The following is a 23,800-nucleotide window of genomic DNA, read 5'->3' as shown; positions in this document are numbered from 1 at the left end:
AAGGGCACAAAATGTACTCTGGGTGGGGGACTTCAATGTCCATCACCAAGAGTGGCTCGGTAGCACCACTACTGACCGAGCTGGCCGAGTCCTGAAGGACATAGCTGCCAGACTGGGCCTGCAACAGGTGGTGAGCGAACCAACACGAGGGAAAAACTTACTTGACCTCGTCCTCACCAATCTACCTGTCGCAAATGCATCTGTCCATGACAGTATTGGTAGAAGTGACCACCGCACAGTCCTCGTGGAGATGAAATCCCGTCTTCGCACTGAGGACACCATCCAACGTGTTGTGTGGCGCGATCACCGTGCTAAATGGGATAGATTCAGAACAGATCTAGCAGCTCAAAACTGGGCATCCATGAGGCGCTGTGGGCCATCAGCAGCAGCAGAATTGTATTCCAGCACAATCTGTAACCTCATGGCCCGGCATATTCCTCACTCTACCATTACCAACAAGCCAGGGGATCAACCCTGGTTCAATGAGGAGTGCAGAAGAGCATGCCAGGAGCAGCACCAGGCGTACCTAAAAATGAGGTGCCAACCTGGTGAAGCTACAACTCAGGACTACATGCATGCTAAACAGCGGAAGCAACATGCTATAGACAGAGCTAAGCGATTCCACAACCAACGGATCAGATCAAAGCTCTGCAGTCCTGCCACATCCAGTCGTGAATGGTGGTGGACAATTAAACAACTAACGGGAGGAGGAGGCTCTGCAAACATCCCCATTCTCAATGATGGCGGAGTCCAGCACGTGAGTGCAAAAGACAAGGCTGAAGCGTTTGCAACCATCTTCAGCCAGAAGTGCCGAGTGGATAATCCATCTCAGCCTCCTCCCGATATCCCCACCATCATGGAAGCCAGTCTTCGGCCAATTCGATTCACTCCACGTGATATCAAGAAACGGCTGAGTGCACTGGATACAGCAAAGGCTATGGGCCCTGACAACATCCCAGCTGTAGTGCTGAAGACTTGTGCTCCAGAACTAGCTGCGCCTCTCGCCAAGCTGTTCCAGTACAGCTACAACACTGGCATCTACCCGACAATGTGGAAAATTGCCCAGGTATGTCCTGTCCACAAAAAGCAGGACAAACCCAATCCGGCCAATTACCGCCCCATCAGTCTACTCTCAATCATCAGCAAAGTGATGGAAGGTGTCGTCGACAGTGCTATCAAGCGGCACTTACTCACCAATAACCTGCTCATCGATGCTCAGTTTGGGTTCCGCCAGGACCACTCGGCTCCAGACCTCATTACAGCCTTGGTCCAAACATGGACAAAAGAGCTGAATTCCAGAGGTGAGGTGAGAGTGACTGACCTTGACATCAAGGCAGCATTTGACCGAGTGTGGCACCAAGGAGCCCTAGTAAAATTGAAGTCAATGGGAATCAGGGGGAAAACTCTCCAGTGGCTGGAGTCATACCTAGTACAAAGGAAGATGGTAGTGGTTGTTGGAGGCCAATCATCTCAGCCCCAGGGCATTGCTGCAGGAGTTCCTCAGGGCAGTGTCCTAGGCTCAACCATCTTCAGCTGCTTCATCAATGACCTTCCCTCCATCATAAGGTCAGAAATGGGGATGTTCGCTGATGACTGCACAGCGTTCAGTTCCATTCGCAACCCCTCAGATAATGAAGCAGTCCGAGCCTGCATGCAGCAAGACCTGGACAACATCCAGGCTTGGGCTGATAAGTGGCAAGTAACATTCACGCCAGATAAGTGCCAGGCAATGACCATCTCCAACAAGAGAGAGTCTAACCACCTCCCCTTGACATTCAACGGCATTACCATCGCCGAATCCCCCACCATCAACATCCTGGGGGTCACCATTGACCAGAAACTTAACTGGACCAGCCATATAAATACTGTGGCTACAAGAGCAGGTCAGAGGCTGGGTATTCTGCGGCGAGTGACTCACCTCCTGACTCCCCAAAGCCTTTCCACCATCTACAAGGCACAAGTCAGGAGTGTGATGGAATACTCTCCACTTGCCTGGATGAGTGCAGCTCCAACAACACTCAAGAAGCTCGACACCATCCAAGATAAAGCAGCCTGCTTGATTGGCACCCCATCCACCACCCTAAACATTCACTCCCTTCACCACCGGTGCACTGTGGCTGCAGTGTGCACCATCCACAGGATGCACTGCAGCAACTCGCCAAGGCTTCTTCGACAGCACCTCCAAAACCCGCGACCTCTACCACCTAGAAGGACAAGGGCAGCAGGCGCATGGGAACAACACCACCTGCACGTTCTCCTCCAAGTCACACACCATCCCGACTTGGAAATATATCGCCGTTCCTTCATTGTCACTGGGTCAAAATCCTGGAACTCCCTTCCTAACAGCACTGTGGGAGAACCGTCACCACACGGACTGCAGCGGTTCAAGAAGGCAGCTCACCACCACCTTCTCGAGGGCAATTAGGGATGGGCAATAAATGCCGGCCTTGCCAGCGACGCCCACATCCCGTGAACGAATAAAAAAAAAAAAAAAAAATCTGCGCACAGCAAGCTCCCACAAACAGCAATGCGATAAATGACCAATTAAACTGTTTCATTGTTGTTCGTTGAGGGATAAACATTGGGCGGGACACCAGGAGAACTCCTCTGCTCTTCTTTGAATAGTGCCATGGGATCTTTGATATCCACCTGAGAGGGCAGGCAGGACCTCAGTTTAATGTCTCATCCAAAAACAGCATCTCCAACAGTGCAGCACTCCCTCAGGACAGCACTGTCAGTCGAGATTACACACTCAAATCCCTGGAGTGGCACTTGAACACACAACCTTCTGGGACTGAGCTAAGGCTGATACCGGAGAGATTTCATTCGAACAGTGATGGAAACGTTGAGATAACCTTCAATACTGCCCTGTCCAGCAGTTCTTTTATTACACTACCTTTCTAAGTAATTGTATCAAATGAAACTTAATGAAGTTGCTGTGGCGGTGAACTATACTTCTCAATGGAGCAGAGCTGTCACCAAGGAGATGCTGCAGTCTAAGAGCCAATTAATAATATACCTTGTTCAGCACTTTAACTCACGTGAGGTACTGGTTAAGGGCACAGGTTTGGTTTTAGTCAAAGGCTGGAGGTTAATTTGATAAAATAAAGGTCTGAGCGCACAGTTGTGTAGACCACAGTTCATATGTGTTATATATAAATATATATGTATGTATATGTATACATACAGTCTCAAGGAAACACTATACAGTATAGAGGAAAGTACCACTCAGAGATTCAAGAGTAAAACAAGCCAGCAAACCTTAGCAATGCACTCAGACCCATTCCTACTAAACATATTCCAGCAGCACCATTTGCAATTCTACATTTCTTTTGTGCTGGTCAAGGTGAGGGTGTACCCGAATACTTTCTGTTTCGGGTACCCAGTGTCACTCCTCAGCAGCCAGTAGGTGTACCAAGGTGAGACGCCCGAACAATGTGCCTCAGCTTCAACCTCGGAAGAGAACCCTCTAATCCAGAGTGACATTTTTCCATTTGCGGCACCAATCATAATTAGGGGCAGTTTAGTGCTCTGGGTCAATGTTCACTAAGATCAGGATTGACTGATATAAGTTATTTTTATATAGCACCTTATCACGTCATTCAGAAACATCCCAAAATTAAGTGCAATGAGTGTTGTCATGTAGAAAATGGAACATCCCCCCTCCCCCTTTGCTCTTCTCCAAATAGTGCCATGGAATCTTTGAATTCCACCTGAACCAGTACAAGTTGAAAGGACCTCGGTTTAACATCTCATCTGAAGGCCGACACCTCCGACAGTGCAGCAATTCTGTTGCTAAGGAGTGGCTATGCTCCTTTAAGGCCGCAACTTCTAATTGCTGTTGAGTAATCACTGGGTGAGCTCAGAGTTTAATTACAATGCAGGCTGCATGTTAGAATCTTGTCTCATTAAATATGAGGTCAGCCAAGAGGCAGCAGGCATTCTGGGTCGGATTTCGGTATTGACCGCCGATTGGTAGGTGGGATGTACATTCCATCCATCGATGAAGCTCAGGCCTCACTGCAATAAAATTTGCAAGCTGCCAGCACTAAACGAGCACTGACAGACAACTCCTCCTGGCTCCATTTAAGAACTTACCTATGAAGTTTTTGGAGCATAGCTTGTCCTTAACAGCAGAATAATACACGAGCATTGCATGGTGTAGCGCTCCTGTCCTTACAAAACACCACATTATCCAATTTACCCAGAGCAACGTGACACCAGATCTGCTGGTATGTAAAATCTTATCTAAAATATGATATTACAGGCCGCGTTTCATCACTTAGTTGCTTTCAGTACCAAGATCCAATTTTAGTGAACACCAATGCAGTATTTTTTTTTATTCATCGATGGGATGTGGGCGTCGGTGGCAAGGCCAGTGTTTATTGCCCATCCCTAATTGCCCTTGAGAAGGTGGTGGTGAGTCACCTTCTTGAACCACTGCAGTCCGTGTTGTGAAGGTTCTCCCACAGTGCTGTTAGGTAGGGAGTTCCAGGATTTTCACCCATCGACGATGAAGGAACGGCGATATATTTTCAAGTTGGGATGGTGTGTGACTTGGAGGGGAACGTGCAGGTGGTGTTGTTCCCATGTGTCTGCTGCCCTTGTCCTTCTAGATGGCAGAGGTCACGGGTTTGGGAGGTGGTGTCGAAGAAGCCTTGGCGAGTTGCTGCAGTGCATCTTGTAGATGGTACAGACTGCAGCCACTGTGCGCCGGTGATGGAGGGAGTGAATATTTAGGGTGGTGGATGGGGTGCCAATCCAGTGGGCTGCTTTGTCCTGGATGGTGTTGAGCTTCCTGAGCGTTGGAGCTGCACTCATCCAGGCAAGTGGAGAGTATTCCATCACACCCCTGACTTGTGCCTTGTAGATGGTGGAAAGGCTTTGGGGAGGCAGGAGGTGAATCACTTGCCGTAGAATACCCAGCCTCTGACCTGCTCTTGTAGCCACTATATTTATGTGGCTGGTCCAGTTAAGCTTCTGGTCAATGGTGACCCCCAGGATGTTGATGGGGTGGGGGGGGGTTCGGTGATGGTAATGCCGTTGAATGTCAAAGGGAGGTGCTTAGACTCTCTCTTGTTGGAGATGGTCATTGCCTGACACTTGGATGTTGTCCAGGTCTTGCTGCATGCGGGCACGGACTGCTTCATTATCTGAGGAATTGCGAATGGAACTGAACACTGTGCAATCATCAGCGAACATCCCCACTTTTGACCTTATGATGGAGGGAAGGTCATTGATGAAGCAGCTGAAGATGGTTGGGCCAAGGACACAGCCCTGAGGAACTCCTGCAGCGAGGCCCTGGGGCTGAGATGATTGGCCTCCAACAACCACTACCATCTTCTTTTGTGCTAGGTATGACTCCAGCCACTGGAGAGTTTTCCCGATTCCCATTGACTTCAATTTTACTAGGGCTCCATGGTGCCACACTCGGTCAAATGCTGCCTTGATGTCAAGGGCAGTCACTCTCACCTCACCTCTGGAATTCAGCTCTTTTGTCCATGTTTGGACCAAGGCTGTAATGAGGTCTGGAGCCGAGTGGTCCTGTCGGAACCCAAACCCAAACCCAAACCCAAGCAGGTTTTTTTAAAAATTCGTTCATGGGATATGGACGTCGCTGGCAATGCCAGCATTTATTGCCCATCCCTAATTGCCCTTGAGAAGGTGGTGGTGAGCCACCTTCTTGAACCGCTGCAGTCCGTGTGGTGAAGGTTCTCCCACAGTGCTGTTAGGAAGGGAGTTCCAGGATTTTGACCCAGCGATGATGAAGGAACGGCGATATATTTCCAAGTCGGGATGGTGTGTGACTTGGAGGGGAACGTGCAGGTGGTGTTGTTCCCATGTGCCTGCTGCCCTTGTTGTTCTAGCTGGTAGAGGTCACGGGTTTTGGAGGTGCTGTCGAAGAAGCCTTGGCGAGTTGCTGCAGTGCATCCTGTGGATGGTACACACTGCAGCTACAGTGCGCCGGTGGTGGAGGGAGTGAATGTTTAGGGTGGTGGATAGGGTGCCAATCAAGCGGGCTGCTTTGTCCTGGATGGTATCAAGCTTCTTGAGTGTTGTTGGAGCTGCACTCATCCTGGCAACTGGAGAGTATTCCATCACACTCCTGAGTTGTGCCTTGTAGATGGTGGAAAGGCTTTGGGGAGTCAGGAGGTGAGTTACTCACCGCAGAATACCCAGCCTCTGACATGCTCTTGAAGCCACAGTATTTATATGGCTGGTCCAGTTAAGTTTCTTGTCAATGGTGACCCCCAGGATGTTGATGGTGGGGGAATTGGTGATGGTAATGCTGTTGAATGTCAAGGGGAGATGGTTAGACTCTCTCTTGTTGGAGATGGTCATTGCCTGGCACTTGTCTGGCGGGAATATTACTTGCCACTTATCAGCCCAAGCCTGGATGTTATCCAGGTCTTGCTGCATGTGGGCACGGACTGCTTCATTATCTGAGGGGTTAGAACTGAACACTGTGCAATCATCAGCGAACATCCCCATTTCTGACCTCATGATGGAGGGAAGGTCATTGATGAAGCAGCTGAAGATGGTTAGGCCGAGGACACTGCCCTGAGGAACTCCTGCAGCAATGTCCTGGGGCTGAGATGATTGGCCTCCAACAGCTACTACCATCTTCCTTTGTGCGAGATATGACTCCAGCCACTGGGGAGTTTTCCCCCTGATTCCCATTGACTGCAATTTTACTCGGGCTCCTTGCTGTCACACTCGGTCAAATGCTGCCTTGATGTCAAGGTCAGTCACTCTCACCTCACCTCTGGAATTCAGCTGTTTTGTCCATGTTTGGACCAAGGCTGTAATGAGGTCTGGAGCCGAGTGGTCCTGGCGGAACCCAAACTGAGCATCGGTGAGCAGGTTATTGGTGAGTAAGTGCCGCTTGATAGCACTGTCGACGACACGTTCCATCACTTTGCTGATGATTGAGAGTAGACTGATTGGGTGGTAATTGGTCGGATTGGATTTGTCCTGCTTTTTGTGGACAGGACATACCTGGGCAATTTTCTACATTGTTGGGTAGATGCCAGTGTTGTAACTGTACTAGAACAGCTTGGCTAGAGGCGCAGCTAGTTCTGGAGCACAAGTCTTCACCGCTACAGCCGGGATGTTGTCGGGGCCCATAGCTTTTGTTGTATCCAGTGCACTCAGCCGTTTCTTGATATCACGTGGAGTGAATCGAATTGGCTAAAGACTGGCTTTTTTGACGGTGGGGATATCGGGTGGAGGCCGAAGATGGTTGCAAACGCTTCAGCCTTGTCTTTTGTACTCATTTGCTGGACTCTGCCATCATTGAGGATGGGGATGTTCATGGAGCCTCCTCCTCCAGTTAATTGTCCACCACCATTCACAACTGGATGTGGCAGGACTTCAGAGCTTCACTCTAATCCATGGGTTGTGGGATCGCTTAGCTCTGTCTGTAGCATGCTGCTTCTGCTGTTTAGCATGCATGTAGTCCTGTGTTATAGCTTCACCAGATTGGTACCTCATTTGCAGGTACACTTGGTGCTGCTCCTGGCATGCTCTTCTACACTCCTCATTGAACCAGGGTTGATCCCCTGGCTTGATGGTAATGGTAGAGTGAGGAATATGCCGGGCCATGATTGTGGGGGAAAACAATTCTGTGTAAATGCATATCGCTGAGTTCTGTTCCATGATCCTGGTTTCCAACCATCACAGAGAGTTCAAGTGACGAGGATTACCTTACAATCACAAATGACTTAAAAGCAGTTAAAAACTCTGCACTTAAAAGCAGAGAAAAACATAATTGATTGTTACTTAAAGACTTTAAAATTGGGCACAGTGTCACATAGTAATCCCAAGCATTTGGTGCAATTTTGGATTCCCATAGGGTGGTGTAATGGTGGGAGTATCCACAGACAAGTCCCTTTTATCCATAGCCTCACCCCGCCCTGTCTCTCCACTCTCCCAGCTCCATATCTCTCTCTCATATTCTCCCTCATGCAGCATAAAACTAAAGGAAGTGTCTTACATGAATGCCAAGAAAAGTAGCAATCCTGAGAAATATAGAAAACAACAAAAGGGACACAAAGAAAATATTAAGAGCTGGAGAAAGGGAATATGAAAAAAAACTTGCAAATAATATAAAGGCTAATAGCAAATATATTTATATTGTATCAAATATATTAAGAGTAGGAGGGTGACTAAGGGAGGTGTGGGCCCATTAAGAACAGACGCAGGTGATATGGTAATAGACAACAAGGTAATGACTGATTTATTAATCAGGTACTTTGCACCTGCTTTCACAGTAGAGGGTGAAGATCAAATACCAATGATAGAAAAGTGGCAATCTCATTCAGAGAGGTCAAAAGGATTGTTGTAAGGAGACGCACAACACCCGGTTATAGTCTAACCGCTTTATTTGAAATCACAAGCTTTCGGAGCTTTGCTCCTTCGTCAGGTGAAGTGAAGAGATGCATATAGGCACAGCATATATAGTCAGAGAACAACGCCTGGTGATTACAGATAATCTTTCTAACTGCCCTTTATCCCGGTTGCCGGGATCTTGGGTTCATGTCACGCTACATGTAACCCCACCTGACGTAGAGTCATCCAGACTCAAGTCGTAGTTGGCTTGTTCTCCATACACAGATGCGGCCGGACCTGCTGCGATTTCCAGCAAAAAAGTTATCTGTTTTTAATACAAACCCCAGCATCTGCTACATTTAACCCCTTGTGACCCCACCTCAGTATTCTTGGATGTAATGTTTCCCCGACGAACCTGTTCGAACACATTGCTGATAATCACAGCAATCAAAGCACTCCTTTGATTGCTGTGATTATCTCTCTGCCGAGGTGTGATAAAGGGCAGTTAGAAAGATTATCTGTAATCACCAGGCATTGTTCTCTGACTATATATGCTGTGCCTATATGCATCTCTTCACTTCACCTGACGAAGGAGCAAAGCTCCGAAAGCTTGTGATTTCAAATAAAGCTGTTGGACTATAACCTGGTGTTGTGCGCCTCCTTACATTTGTCCACCCCAGTCCATCACCGGCATCTCCACAAAAGGATTGTTGGTGAAGGAAATGGAAACCATCATAGTCGTCCAGCATGGGATGTTTTACTGAGGCTGCCCTATGGCACATGTTTGGAATGGAGTAAAGGGAGTATCACTCTGAAGTTAGCTGCACTGCACCCAGCCTGGGAGCACTTGATGTTGACAACTAGGTGCCTGAAAATGGAAGTGTTCTATTTTCTTGCCTTGATCTCGCACAAAAACTCTCCAAAAAAAAATAGATTGATTGGTGTGAGGGGATGGCAATTTTTTTTGGCAGTTATATATCCACATCTTTCACCATCATCTATTTTTGAGGCCATAAGGATTTTGATTTTTAGACCAAATCATAATTATGTATCCCATCCTGCAAAGCTTCAGACATTTGGCTAAAAAGCGAAGGGTAGGCCTTGTGTTTGTGAGACTACAAAGGGAGCTAGCATTCAACAGGAATGATATGCCTGACATCAGGCAAAGTGATTGAGAATATTGCAGAGACAACAAAACTGTGAAACAGACACATTGAAAGCCAATTGTCAGAAACAACCCAAGGCATAATCAAAGACTCAGGACGTGGACACAGACTAATCCTGGTATGTTAATTATAGTTGCTTTATTCAGCTAATTAGGTAACTTTGGTGATTGGCATATACAGGATGAGACATCTTAAATGTCTGCATCCGAACAATTAAAATACACAAAGATAAGGGCATTTCTCTCTATAGAATGGACAACAGTTAACACCATAGAATGGATAAAGATGTTTGGAACAATGGGCAACCTGGGGGGGATGTCCGGGACAGACGACATCATGGGTCTAATGTCTTTAAGCTACCAGAAGCAACTATGCTTCAGAAAGAAATATAAACTGAGGCACTGTCCCACTACAGTTATGATGTGGAGATGCCGGTGATGGACTGGGGTGGACAAATGTAAGGAATCTTACAACACCAGGTTATAGTCCAACAATTTTATTTTAAAATCACAAGCTTTTGGAGATTATCTCCTTCGTCAGGTGAGTGAGTGAATGAGAGGTTCTCAAATCGCATATCTTATATTAGGCTGGGACACCATCACACCAATCAAAGGTGTCGTTGGTGTTCAGACATGTTAGCCACGGAAAACAGTAGGTCCCAGTATACTGAATACACAATGGGTCAAATTACACAGACAGAGAGAAAGAGACTCGAAAGGCAGAGAGAGAGAGAGAGAGAGAGAATTTCCAGTTGTATTAAAAACAGATAACTTTATTTTCCTGCTGGTGGGGTTCCGCACCCATGAGGACAGCCTCAACCGGGATCTTGGGTTCATGTCACGCTACACGTAACCCCACCAGCAGGAAAAAAAAGTTATCTGTTTTTAATACAACTGGAAATTCTCTCTCTCTGCCTGTGTAATTTGACCCATTGTGTATTCAGTATACTGGGACCTACTGTTTTCCATGGCTAACATGTCTGAACTTCCCCGGAGCGGAGAAACTACGCCATGTTCTCCGCAGCCTTCAACATGTCATCAATGACGACGAACACCTCGCTAAGGCCATCCCCACGCCTCCACTATGCGCCTTCAAACAGCCACCCAACCTCAAACAGACCATCGTTCGCAGCAAATTACCCAGCTTTCAGGAGAACAGCGTCCACGACACCACACAACCCTGCCACAGCAACCTCTGCAAGACATGCCAGATTATCGACACAGACACCACCATCACACGAGAGGACACCACCCACCAGGTACATGGTTCATACTCCTGTGACTCGGCCAACGTTGTCTACCTCATACGTTGCAGGAAAGGATGCCCCGGAGCATGGTACATTGGCGAGACCATGCAGACACTGCGACAACGGATGAATGGACACCACGCAGCAATCGCCAGACAGGAGGGTTCCCTACCAGTCGGGGAACACTTCAGCAGTCAAGGACATTCAGCCACCGACCTTCGGGTAAGCATTCTCCAAGGCAGCCTTCGAGACACACGACAATGCAAAATCGTCGAGCAGAAATTGATAGCCAAGTTCCGCACCCATGAGGACGGCCTCAACCGGGATCTTGGGTTCATTTCACGCTACACGTATCCCCACCAGCGAAAAAAAGTTATCTGTTTTTAATACAACGGGTCATTCTCTGTCTTTCTCTTCCTTTCGGATGTTTCTCTCTCTCTCTCTCTGTCTCTGTCTGTCTTTTGTTCTGGCCGTTTGTATATTCGGTGGTCCTGTATGTAACATCTCTCTGTCTGAACACTTTGATTGCCTTAACAACAGGCAGTTGGAAAGATTATCTGTAATCACCAGGTATTGTTCTCTGACTATAAATGTGGTAACATTCAAGGAATCCCACACTTCACCTGACGAAGGAGAAAGCCTCCGAAAGCTTGTGATTTTCAAATTAAACTGTTGGACTATAACCTGGTGTTGTAAGATTCCTTACATTTATAGAATGGACAACAGTTAACACCATAGAATGGATAAAGATGTTTGGAACAATGGGCACCCTGGGGGGATGTCCGGGACAGAAGACATCATGGGTCTAATGCCTTTAAGCTACCAGAAGCAACTATGCTTCAGAAAGAAATATAAACTGAGGCACTGTCCCACTACAGTTAGAAGCAGCTTTTGGGGGTGATAAGAGGCCGGCACACCTTACAATACCAGGCCTGATCAGCTTGAAACTTCCTAGTTTATTTGATATAACTGTATTAGAACGTTGTTATATAAATACTTGGTGTTTGGTATAACTGCATTAGAACGTTATTCTTGTGTCTATAATAAAGTTTGCATGTTCGGTCATACTCAGGCCCAAATCATTGTGGAAGTTATTAAGAAGAACTAACAATCCTTGGTAGCATTAATAATAGCATATTTCCAACAAAGAAAAACGTACTTTAACTATTGAGCGACTGAAGGACACGGCCCCTTTAATAAAGAAAAAGTTTCAGAGCAACCTGCACTGAAATAGTATACGGCCCGTTTCTATATGCAGGTGCTGTCGGAGAAACATAATGAGCTGGCATTGATCCAAATGCCACACCCAGCTTAGGAACAAAAGAACTTTTGTAAGTTTTATTTTTAAAAAATTACTTAGAATTTACAGCACAGAAACAGGCCATTCGGCCCAACTGGTCTACGACAGTGTTTATGCTCAATATGAGCCTCCTCCCTTCATCTCACCCTAGCAGTATATCCTTCTATTCCTTTCTCCCTCATGTACTTATCTAGCTTCCCCTCAAATGCATCTATGCTATTCGCCTCAACTACTCCATCTGGTAGCGAGTTCCATATTCTAACCTCTTTTGTTTGTTCACTCATGGGATGTGGGCATCGCTGGCAAGGCCAGCACTTATTGCCCATCCCTAATTGCCTTGGAAAAGGTGGTAGTGAGCCGCTGCCTTGAACCGCTGGAGTCCGTGTGGTGAAGGCTCTCCCACAGTGCAGTTAGGTAGGGAGTTCCAGGATTTTGACCCAGCGACAAAGGAATGGCGATATAGATCCAAGTCAGGCTGTGACTTGGAGGGGAATGTGCAGGTGGTGTTCCCATGCACCTACTGCCCTTGTCCTTCGAGGTAGTAGAGGTCGCAGGTTTGGGAGGTGCTGTCGAAGAAGCCTTGGGGAGTTGCTGCCTTGAATCTTGTAGATGGTAAAGAAGTTTCTCCTGAATTCCATATAACTAAAAATCTATATCTTATAATCCATAAAAATAAAAAAAGACACTTTATCTTATCTCAGAATCATTTCCAGCTATAATAAATTACTTCAAAGTTCAGCCATTCATATAGACAAATGTGGCAGCCATTTTGTGAGCAAGATCCCATGAACAGTTCATTTGTTTGTCAGTGATATTTATGCTCCGTTCTCAGGAGTTGCTAATAAAGCAAAGTAGATCTAACTAGATTTAATTCTTTATGATAACACAAACTAGATTGCGTAGTTTCTCCGTGGAATTGCAGTTAACAATCAAACATAATGCTCGGAATTTTCGTGCCAGTTAGTGGAATAGTTTACAAGTGCCAAATAGATATTATTTCACTGCTATTAGGTGGTTCGGCTGATTACAGGTAGAAGTTAACACCGCTGTTATTCTACACCGTTCTTTTAACTGTCGTTAACTAGAAAAATAGAACGTGACATTGGTTTAATAGAACATGAAAACAATACTCAACAAACAAGGTTCAAAGGTAAATATAGAAAACGATACCAGCAGCGATGAGAGCTGACTCGCTATGACATTGATATAGCTGCAGAGAGTGAGACCAGGCTGCCTAGAGTCAATTGGTGGATTATGGTGCTGGCTACCCCTTCTTTTGGAGCAGCTGGGAAAAAAATAAAGACTTGGGATGTTTTGTAGATTAAAAAGGTACTACATAAATGCAAGCCATTCAAATAGTTTGCACTTTCACCTTATATCAGGGTGCAAACAATGGGTTCAGCAAGATCAGAGGGGATCTCATTTGCATTCTCTACTCGCCACCTGAGACATCTGAGACTAGGTCTGAAAAGGCTTCTTCCATCAGCACAAACATCCTGAGCAATTAGTTGAAAAGAATTTTTTTTTAAAACCTTTAACTTTACTTTTGTAAATACAATGTTAACAATACATCAAAGGGCAAAAACAAGCAGACATCACAAGGAAATTAAGGAAAGTCTCTCCAATTAAATAATGCAGAAATATACAGTAGGTAGAAGAATCTACGAGGCTCAAAGGCCTGGGAATGGCTTTTATTTCCTATTGCTTTTTGGCATCCTTATCAGAGCAGTTTCGCCAGGAAATAAAGCACTCAGGTAGGACTCATTTCGAGAATAAACTTCTCCTAAAACTCAGCTCGGACTTTACGTCTTTGGCAAACAGAGTGGGTTTGGGGCCCATGTCCAGGATTGGGTACAGTGCAAAAAAATTAATTTTTCCAGCAATGTTTTAAAAACAAAAATTCATTCCAGAAGTTTGTAACATTAGGGGAAGATTGACAATGTTAAGATGTTACCATGGCATTGCACGAGATCCCTGGCGACAGACCTTGTAGAGATGTCTGGTACTTTAGCGGCATGTAGTGCCTTGTAATACAAGGATTAAATAACCCTTAACTTTTCAGTTTATAATAAGAGCACTAGATAAGACCTAGCAGTCCTGATCTCATTGACAACGCAGCCTAAGGATGCAGGCAATGTATTCTCCAAAAAAGCTGAAAGGACATTAACCATGTAGAAAAATGTTTGACAATCTTTTGCTGGTTGGGGGCAGGGGGAGGAAAGAGAGGAATTAAAAGAGGCACTTTTAATTTCATGATGACGACATCACACACAGGTCCTGCAACGGCACATTCTGCCGCAATTCAGGTCATCGTGTGCTGTGTTTACAAATAGAAATAAAGCTTGCCCAACATTTTTTTCACAAAGATAGCGGCCCTTTAAAATCACACGTGAGTGGACTGTTTGTCCTTCGTGATTGTAAAATCTGTTCAATGGTTTAGTGATACCATCCAGCGGCTGATGTTTCATTTCCCCCCCACCCTACTTTGATATTTTCCCTCTGGTATCTTGCCCATGTGGATGACCTCATGTGCATGGCTGGACGGTGACTGTCAGCAGGATGTCCTGACCACACACACTATATCAAGTAGGAGTCACTGGGTGGTGATCAGAAGTGGGAACCTAGACTTACTGTTCATCATCTTAGCCCAGTGGTTTGAAGGTCAATCCTTGCTTCCATCCTTCTCATCTTGACCGAGACACTTGATCCAGCTCAGGATGACTGGTGCGGCAAATAGATACACATCAGTGGTGGGTGTCCTTCTGAGACTGTTGCGTAGTAGAGATTTACAGTGCACCTAACTGTATACTACACCTGGGTACTTAATGTTGACAGTGGGCGCTTGATATGGAAAGTATACCACATCTGGATTTTCAAAAATTCGCAAAAAATATGCTGATGGAGTCAGTGTGTTAATCTGGTAAAAGTAAGCACTTCAGTCAGTGCAGGTTCCAGAAAACTCGTATCAACCTTACTGCCAATTCCTAAGTTGGGCGAGCATGTACTCCCCAATAGCTGTGGTGACGATGGAGCACAGTCACCCTACAAATAGTTCCCATCTCCCACACAAAATGACAAGTCATCGCATTGTAATGACAGCTAGCAGCTCCCATTTGATGGATATCAACTTTTACACAAGTTCTTTGGAGTTTGAAGAATTGTCCCTCACGATAAACACTTCTTCTCAATCAGCTGTGGTATCGAACTGTTGTCTATTGATATGACCCAAAGCAATTTTTTTTCAAGTTTCCCCACCCACCAAGTACATAAAAAATATGAAGCCAAATTTGCGATGCCCTGCAACCTGAACTCATTAGTGGGAGTCGTTAAGACAGGCTCAACATCGTAGACATCAGAGGATCGGTATCACCCACTCTGACCCTTGGAATTAACAATGAGGTGGCTTTTGTCCGCAATGTCAGGAGGTCCTAGGAATGTTTGTACACACTTTAGTGTTATAATTGAGTCTATATGATTAGCAATCAGCAGTGCTAGGCTTGACAACACAAAACATGGAGAGGAGGGCCTGTAAAAAGAAGGGCGGGGAGTGGGAGGAAGAGGAGGAACACCTGTGTGCGTATATATGTGTATACACAGGAGGAATTGTATTTAGAACAAAGATAGTTGGTACAAATTACAAGGCTGCAATTTCAATTGCTGGCTACAGATGGCACCAGGACTCAAGAAGCAGCTTCTGAACTTGGAGACTGAATTCCAGCCTTTAACTCCATCTCAGGATTTGTTGCAGGTAGGTTGAAAGTTTGAAATTCAACAGCTGTGCTAAGCCAGCTTGAAGCAACAAGGCAATCCCAGGAATATTACAGCCAATTCTGCCCATCTGAGAAACCTACCTGGTGGAACTAGTAACCAACAACCTGTGCCCTGTACTGTTCCATTTGGTTTATGTGAAGAGTGCAGGAAGAATGCGACAGTTTAGGTTTGAAATACTGTCAACTGCCTGAGTTAAGCCAATAAGGAGGGTTACAGTCATCTTCAAATGCTGAGAATGTAATTTTTGTATGCTTTCTATTTAATTGCCCTGTAACCCCAAAATTGTAATAAAAAGGGAGATAGCCATACACTTATTGACATCTTCCAGTTTTCCCCCTTGTTGCTCTTTGTTTTAGGATTGCTGGCGAGAGGAATTCTGAGAGAGAGCAGGCATCTTGTGGTATCATGAAGCTCTGCCCAATGACATTGAGTGGGGGGGTGGGGGCATGGGATTATTGGTAGACTTTCAAATCGTAATGTCAGTGGAAAGGAAAACTTCGAGTCACAGCAGAAGATCTACACAAAATGTCTGCTTCCAGCTTACTTCTAAACCAGTAGTTCTAAAGCATAGATGGAGAACATCAGACAACTGATGGTGTACAGTTATCTCACCCCACTACATTCAAGATTATGGGGCAATTAAGCAGAATGTACTTCCTTTCTAACATGCTTTGAAGGTTCAGTTCCCATCCCTGGCACAGCATTAGTCATCAACAGCATAATCTTTTTTTTTACATTCATCATTGTTCTTTAGGCTGCACGTGTGTCATCAGTAGCGCAAACACCCCAGTACTCACTCCAGACGTGCTCTGGGCATGAAGTGCATGGCATTATTTCCAGCGATGCCTAATCAGCGATGAATCATCAGTGAGACCATTACCATTTTGACGGCTGTAAGGGATAACCAGCAGGATGATTGAAATGAGAAGCGTAATGCCACACACAGCGATCAGCACATAGGAAATGATCCAGAGTGCAGGCTCTGTCCTTGGCCTTTTACTGATGCAATTATTTGACACATCTGTCGCCGAGAATGGACCAGCAATTTCAGAGACGGAGGAACCACCAATGACTGTTGATAGACAGAAAACAAATCTAGTTAGTGTTTAAAGACATTTTTTTTTGCCACGAGCAATATCCCTCAATTCATTACCCCATGATGCACCACATTGGTGCTTCAAAAAGTATTAGAAATTGACACTAGTTCTGTTAAAATGGTCTCTCCCAACGCTCTGCACTGGCTCTCCCTCGGTGCCTTGGGTTGGTGGTAATTCAGGCTTTTCTACATCACAATACAGCTATACTGTTAGTAGGGAGACCATAGAAAGAGCACATTTGTAGATACCAGAATTGTTTGGCACCAACTGGTTTTGGAGCTGCTGCTGAGTAACATTGAGAATCAGTTTGATATTGAAGGAAAAAACACTCCCAGAGTTTTAGATAACCTGAGAACATCCATGCCTGTTTCACACACAAAGTAGGATTCTCAATGTCTACATAATAAATTGGCCATCATTGCAGGAGCAGTAGGGGATTCCAGATAGTCAGAAGGAAGGAGGGAGGGAAGCTTTTAAGGGCAAGTCATAAGAGTTATGACAGAGAGGATCTGTCCCTTTTCTGTCAATACATGAGGGAAAGGAAGCTTGTTAGATCAGGATGCTTAAACAGCCAGTTGGACCATCCTTTTATGAAGCCCAGTAGTGGATTTAGAGAAGTTGGTTCAGTAATGATATTCTATTTTAGATGTCTTCAGCATATCTGACCTAGTGTTCAGCACATTTGGCAAATACATCTAGCAGCAAACTCACCGTATGTACAATTTAACTGCCCTTGATTAATCAATCATGGCCAATTGGTGGGGTATTGGACAACTGGCAAGATCCAACCTGGATAAGAAATTCTTCCCTGTTGCAAATCTTGGTTTGAACAAATGCACTTGGATCCACACTAACCTACATATCCACTCATGGGTCATTTAATAGAACACTGTTGTACGACTGAAGAGAAGAAATGCACCCTGATTAACTCACCCTCCACTATTACATCATTTATGTTACACCACTTAATTACTGGGAAAGTTCCTTCCATTCCTTTTTTCTCTGCTCAGAACTCGGTTCTCATTTGTTGGATTGTCATTTTTATTCACATTTAATACTATGGGTAAGTGATGCAATGAAGTTATTCACAATTGAAAGTCATGATAGAATACCTTTCTCTATGCGAGAATACTTTGTTCTCATTTAGCCTTCAGCATGCTCTGTATGGACTTCTACAGTGTCTTCAAATGTGCTGCCACATTTTTAGTAGGTTAATGGTTACATTGCTTAATCATAATTCTCAAATGGAAAAATATGCCTCATGCAGTTTAAGTAATTCAGTGCAGAATGCTCTGACCAGTATTTACAGCACAATGCATTTAGCCCTTTTAAATTCAGGAATGTTCTTTTAATCAGGTTACCTCACAAATCCACAACCTTTTCCCTGGCCCAATCTTCCCAAAGCTCTCCCCTGTCTTGCCTCAATCTAGACATGGCAAGGGCCATTCGCTTGAGATTCTTTTGAACTCAAGACACTTGACATATCATGGACTGCAATTTCTTAACTAGGAGAATAATGCAGGCATCATTTAACTAGACGACTTTTGGTTACCTTAAATGCACGAGGGGGAAAAAAAATGGCCAAAAAAGGAAACTGCAGCAAAACCTTGCCCACCATCTGAAAATAAACTTCAAACTGTGCGTCTAGGCAACACAAGATGGCAGCGTGACAACTATTTACAGTGGTTGAGAAGGGGGCGGGGGTGCTTTACTGTGATGACAGAGGGGGTGGAAAAGCATTTTATTAGTCTAGAATACAGGAAGCTTTGCCTTGAGGTGCTTTACCGTACCTTAGAGTGCTTGTTGCTGATACTAGGTGCAAAACAAGGAAATGCTTTTCATTCCTCAGCACTGAGGTCACTTACCTTGAAGAATATAAATTAAAAGTATAAATACATTTTATAGACTTTGCAATGGATCTGCATTTTATAGCTTGGAGCCTATTTTTCCCCCATATTGTGAATAAATACCTGGGAAGGCACTGAAGCAGACAACATATGATCAAGAGGCAATTGGGGCAGAAAGAAGGGATTGAGCGAAATGGTGAGAAGTTGGGTAGATGGGACTGATTTAGCATAAAAGGGACTGGCACATTGGGCCTAAAGGTCCTGTACTGCTCCATGAAAATCCTCTAATTCTATCAATAGATAGAAAGTGAGGCTCAAGGGAATGGGACCAATAATAGGCTGCACTGTTCAATGTTTCAATTAAAATTCTTTGGGCCTCCCACCTACGTCAAGTTGTATTTAATGGAATACATACAAATTTGGCATTTCTGACAAGAGAAAAGCACAAATGTAGCTACTTGCTTATTTTTTTTCTTCTTTAAAAAGTAATGTTGAAAGAAGACACTCTAAGTGAGTACTTGGATACACCAGACCTCAAAACTGATAGGGCTGGTTCTCTCCACTCCTACTGTCCATGTGGTTATCAAGCAGAGAAGTTACTTCCCAGAAAAAGGAGAGGAGACAAAATAAATAATAAAAAGAAAAGGCTTGCATTTATATACCGCCTTTCACAACCTCAGGACGTCCCCAAGTGCTTTACAGCCAATGAAGTACTTTTAAAGTGCGGCAATGTAGGAAACGCGACAGCCAATTTCGGCAACGTCGGCTCACGCGTGCACACACACACTTGGCAAGGGGAGAAATTGGACAAGGCTCTGACATCTTCCATGACTGAATGGCTTGTTGACAACACCAAGGATCACGCATGAGAAATGGGCACTAGGGCGAGGTACAGAATTCCACGTGTAACTGTAACACAACATAAGATAGTGGCTTCGAGGAGAGGGAGAAAATCAATCAAAAGGAAAAGCAATTTATAGTTTCTACTATCCAATAGGCGAAACTCCAGCTTTTGCTGGTGGGAAAGTAACTTCAAAGGTGACCCTCCACACGAGGGACGGGCATCCGTCTTCATCAACGATGGGATCGGCCTCCATAACCGGCAAAAGCACAAGCGCTGTGATCAATTTCCGGAACGTCCGGGACTGGCAAAGGCTCGAGCGCTGGGATCAGTAACTCAGGGCTGGAAAAGACAGGAGTGCCAGATCCAGCCCCCAAGACCTGGGACACACGTGGACCAATCTCCATGTTCGGGAGAGGCGCCGATTCTCAATCCAGATACTTTTGTCTTTGTTGTTGTTTATATCCAATTCCGTCCAATTTTTATTTTGTTCAGTGAATGGTGAGGAGGTCACTGAAGAAATTGCTCAGCAGGGTTACTGAACCACCGTGTGAGGGAGCTTAAGAAACACAGTTCATCCTGAATCATCCCTGTGTTCATGACTATCTGTATTAACGTGAGGTCAGCTCAGTTACTCTTTTCAACCAGTGTCCCCACGTCAACAACGCTAATTGTTTAAATTAAAAAAGTGACAAAAATAGACACACGAAGCTGGGATTTATTAAAATGTTTGGAATTAATTTTTGCAGGCAGCTGTCACACTGTTTCTTCCTCATCAATTATTTTAAAATCGTAGGGAAAGGATTCAATCTTTTTTCTATTCATTTGGGGTTATTCCTTATCTCTGTAACCTCCTCCCGCCCTATAACCCTCCGAGATCTCTGCGCTCCTCCAATTCTGCCCCTTGCGCATCCCTGATTTTCATCGCTCCACCATTGGTGGCCGTGCCTTCAGCTGCCTAGGCCCTAAGCTCTGCAATTCCCTCCCTAAACCTCTCTCTCCTCCTTTAAGGCGCTCCTTAAAACCTACCTCATTGATCAAGCTTTTGGTCACCTGTCCTAATATCCCCTTATGTGGCTCGGTGTCAAATTGGTAATGCTCCTGTGCAGCACCTTGGGACATTCTACTATGTTAAAGGCGCTATATAATACAAGTTGTTATTCGAATAAGGGCTACATTTTCAGGGCCTATCTTTCACTTGCCTGGCCTTGTATCTGGAGCCCAAGCACACTGCCTTCTCAGAGGTTGTCGCCAAAAGGCAAGACCTGACACAGTCTTTCTCCAGGCTCTTCTTTAGCCACGCTAAGGTTTTGACGGGGCAGAGATTGGGACTGAGGCGGAGGCAGAATTCAAAAATGGCATTAGTCCCTGTTCCAGGCAGGTTTAATGTTTGGCGGCGAGGCTCAGTGCTGCCATGTTATCCCAAGATTTAGGGCAGAAATTTCAACCGTCAGAGGGGGTGTAAAACTACTAGTATCAGATTGGCCATTTTTCAAGTCAAATGGAAAGGAAAATTGGATGGAGTGTAGAACGGGCGCCCGATCCACTCCTGCTCGTTTTACGTCCCCCTGCCGAAGTTCAAAATTCTGCCCGCAGTCTTAAAAAGGGGCACGAGCCTGACGGGAATTTCCTCGGAGCTGCTCCCACTCCGCCGTCGTACCTTTCCCGGAAGTGCGGCAGAATCCCCATTTATGACGTACTTCTGGTGAAGCCAGGGTGCTGGGAGTGGGAGCAGGTCCGAAGAAATTCACGGCCTACGCCTCTTTAAAACTGGTGCAGGAAGTGTCGTCCGCTGGAGGAGCTCGAGCTCCGGGTTTCGGAGCTTGAGCAGCAGCTGGCGTCACTGCAGTGTATCCGCGAGGCTGAGAGCTACGTGGAGAGCACGTTTCAGGAGGTGGTCACCCCTCAGCTTAAGAGAGTGCAGGCAGAGAGGGACTGGGTGACCGCCAGACAGACGAGGAGGACCAGGCAGGTAGTGCAGGAGTCCCCTGAGGGCATCTCACTCTAGGGACAGGATTCCTCTGAGGAGTGCAGCCAGAGCCACCAAGTCCATTGCACCATGCTGTACAGAGTGGGAGGAGAAAGGTCAGGACAGCGAAATGATAGGGGATTCGATAATTAGGGGGACAGACAGGTGTTTCTGTGGCCGCAGACGTGATTCCAGGATGGTATGTTGCCTCCCAAGTGCCAGCGTCAAAGATGTCACTGAGCGGCTGCAGAACATTCTGGAGGGGGAAGGTGAACAGCCAGAAGTCGTAGTCCGTATCGGTACCAACGACATCGGTAGAAAGAGGGATGAGGTCCTGCAGGCAGATCTTAAGGAGTTAGGAAAGAGATTAATAAAGCAGGACCTCAAAAGGTAACAATCTCCAGATTACTCCCGGTGCCACGCCCTAGTGAGTTTAGAAATAGGAGGATAGAGGAGATGAACGCATGGCTGGAGAGATGGTGCAGGAGGGAGGGCTTTAGATTCCTGGGGCATTGGGATCGATTCTGGGGAAGGTGGGACCTGTACAAGCCAGACGGGTTGCAACTCAACGGAGCTGGGACCAATGTCCTTGCGGGGAGGTTCGGTAGTTCTGTGGGGGGGGGGTTTAAAACTAATTTGGCAGGGGGATGGGCATCAGGATGTAGCATTGGAAAGGAGAAACTAGGTGCACAAAAGGATTGGGAAAGAAAGATTGCACTAGAGTAAGAAATAGTATGGTATTAGGTCGGTTCAGATGAAGAGAGAATCCAAGTAAGTCTAAGATAGGTTTACAGTGCATGTGTGTAAATGCATGAAGCATAGCAAACAAGGTTGGAGAGCTGCAGGCGCAATTAACCACATGGGAATATGAACTTGTGGCGATAACGGAAACCTGGCTCAAAAAAGGGCAAGATTAGGTACTAAATATTCCTGGATACAAGGTGCTCAGGAAAGATAGGCTGTTGGACTATAACCTGGTGTTGTAAGACTCCTTACATTTCTCCACCCCAGTCCATCACCGGCATCTCCACATCATGCAGGAGAAAGGTAGGGGAACTAAAGCCAGAGCTCCCTGGATGACAAAAGAGAGAGAGAGAGAAAAAGGGGGCGTATGACAGATGTCAGATTGATAATACAGGCTGAATATGGAAAGTTCAGAGGGGAAGTGAAAAAGGAAATAAGAGGGGCAAAGAGAGGGTATGAGAATAGACTGGCGGCCAACATAAAAGGGAATCCAAAAGTCTTGTATAGGCATGTAAATAGTAATCTATCTAATAAGGAGGGGTGGGGCCAATTAGGGACCAAAAAGGAGATCTACTCATGGAGGCAGAATGCAGGACCGAGATACTAAATGAATACTTTGCATCAGTCTTTACCAAGGCAGCAGATGCTGCCAGAGTCTCAGTAAAGGAAGATGTAGAGGAGGTATTGGATGGGCTAAAAATTGATAAAGAGGAGGTACTAGAAAGACTAGCTGTAATTAAAGTAGATAAGTTACTCTGTCCAGATGGAATGCAACCTAGGTTGCTAAGGGAAGTAAGGGTGGAAATTGCGGAGGCACTGGCCAGAATCTTCCAATCATCCTTAGATAGGGGGGTGGTGCCAGAGGACTGGAGAATTGCAAATGTTTCACACTTGTTCAAAAAAGGTACAAGGATAAACCCCCAGCAACTACAGGCCAGTAAGTTTAACCTTGGTGGTGGGGTAACTTTTAGAAGCGATAATCTGAGACAGAATTAGCAGTCACTTGGACAAATGTGGATTGATTAGGGAAAGCCAGCACGGATTTGTTAAAGGCAAATCGTGTTTAACTAACTTGATTACGTTTTTTGATGAGGTAACAGAGAGGGTCGACGAGGGCAGTGCAGTTGATGTGGTGTATACGGACTTTTAAAAGGTGTTTGATAAAGTGCTGCATAATAGGCTTGTCATCAATATTGAAGCCCATAGAATAAAAGGAGCAGTAGCAGCACGGATACAGAATTGGCTAAGTATCAGGAAACAGACAGTAGTGGTGAATGGCTGTTTTTTCAACTGGATGGAGGTGTATAGTGGTGTTCCCCAGGGGTCGGTGCTGGAACCACTGCTTTTCTTGATAGATATTAATGACTTGGACTTGTGTGTATAGGGCACATTTTCCAAATTTGCAAATGATACAAAACTTGTAAGTATAGTGAACAGCAAGGAGGATAGTAATAGACTTCAAGAGGACAGAGACAGGCTGGTGGAATG

At 45.4% G+C, this 23,800-nt stretch overlaps 1 protein-coding gene across 1 annotated transcript in view; it reads right to left on the bottom strand.

Moving 5' to 3' along the window:
* Window positions 1-12,905: 12,905 nt before the first annotated feature.
* bace2 (beta-secretase 2) overlaps window positions 12,906-23,800 on the bottom strand; it is a 62,102-nt gene continuing 51,207 nt past the window's right edge. The window contains exon 9 of the mRNA XM_067993315.1: window positions 12,906-16,886. Within this exon, the coding sequence (XP_067849416.1) occupies window positions 16,645-16,886 (242 nt within the window). The 3' untranslated portion in view covers window positions 12,906-16,644. The remainder of the gene's footprint in view (window positions 16,887-23,800) is intronic.

This window comes from Heptranchias perlo, chromosome 11 (assembly GCF_035084215.1).
Source record: "Heptranchias perlo isolate sHepPer1 chromosome 11, sHepPer1.hap1, whole genome shotgun sequence".
NCBI classification, from domain to species: domain Eukaryota; kingdom Metazoa; phylum Chordata; class Chondrichthyes; order Hexanchiformes; family Hexanchidae; genus Heptranchias; species Heptranchias perlo.
Note: the sequence above shows the minus strand (reverse complement) of the source record. Positions and strands in the feature narration are given on the sequence as shown.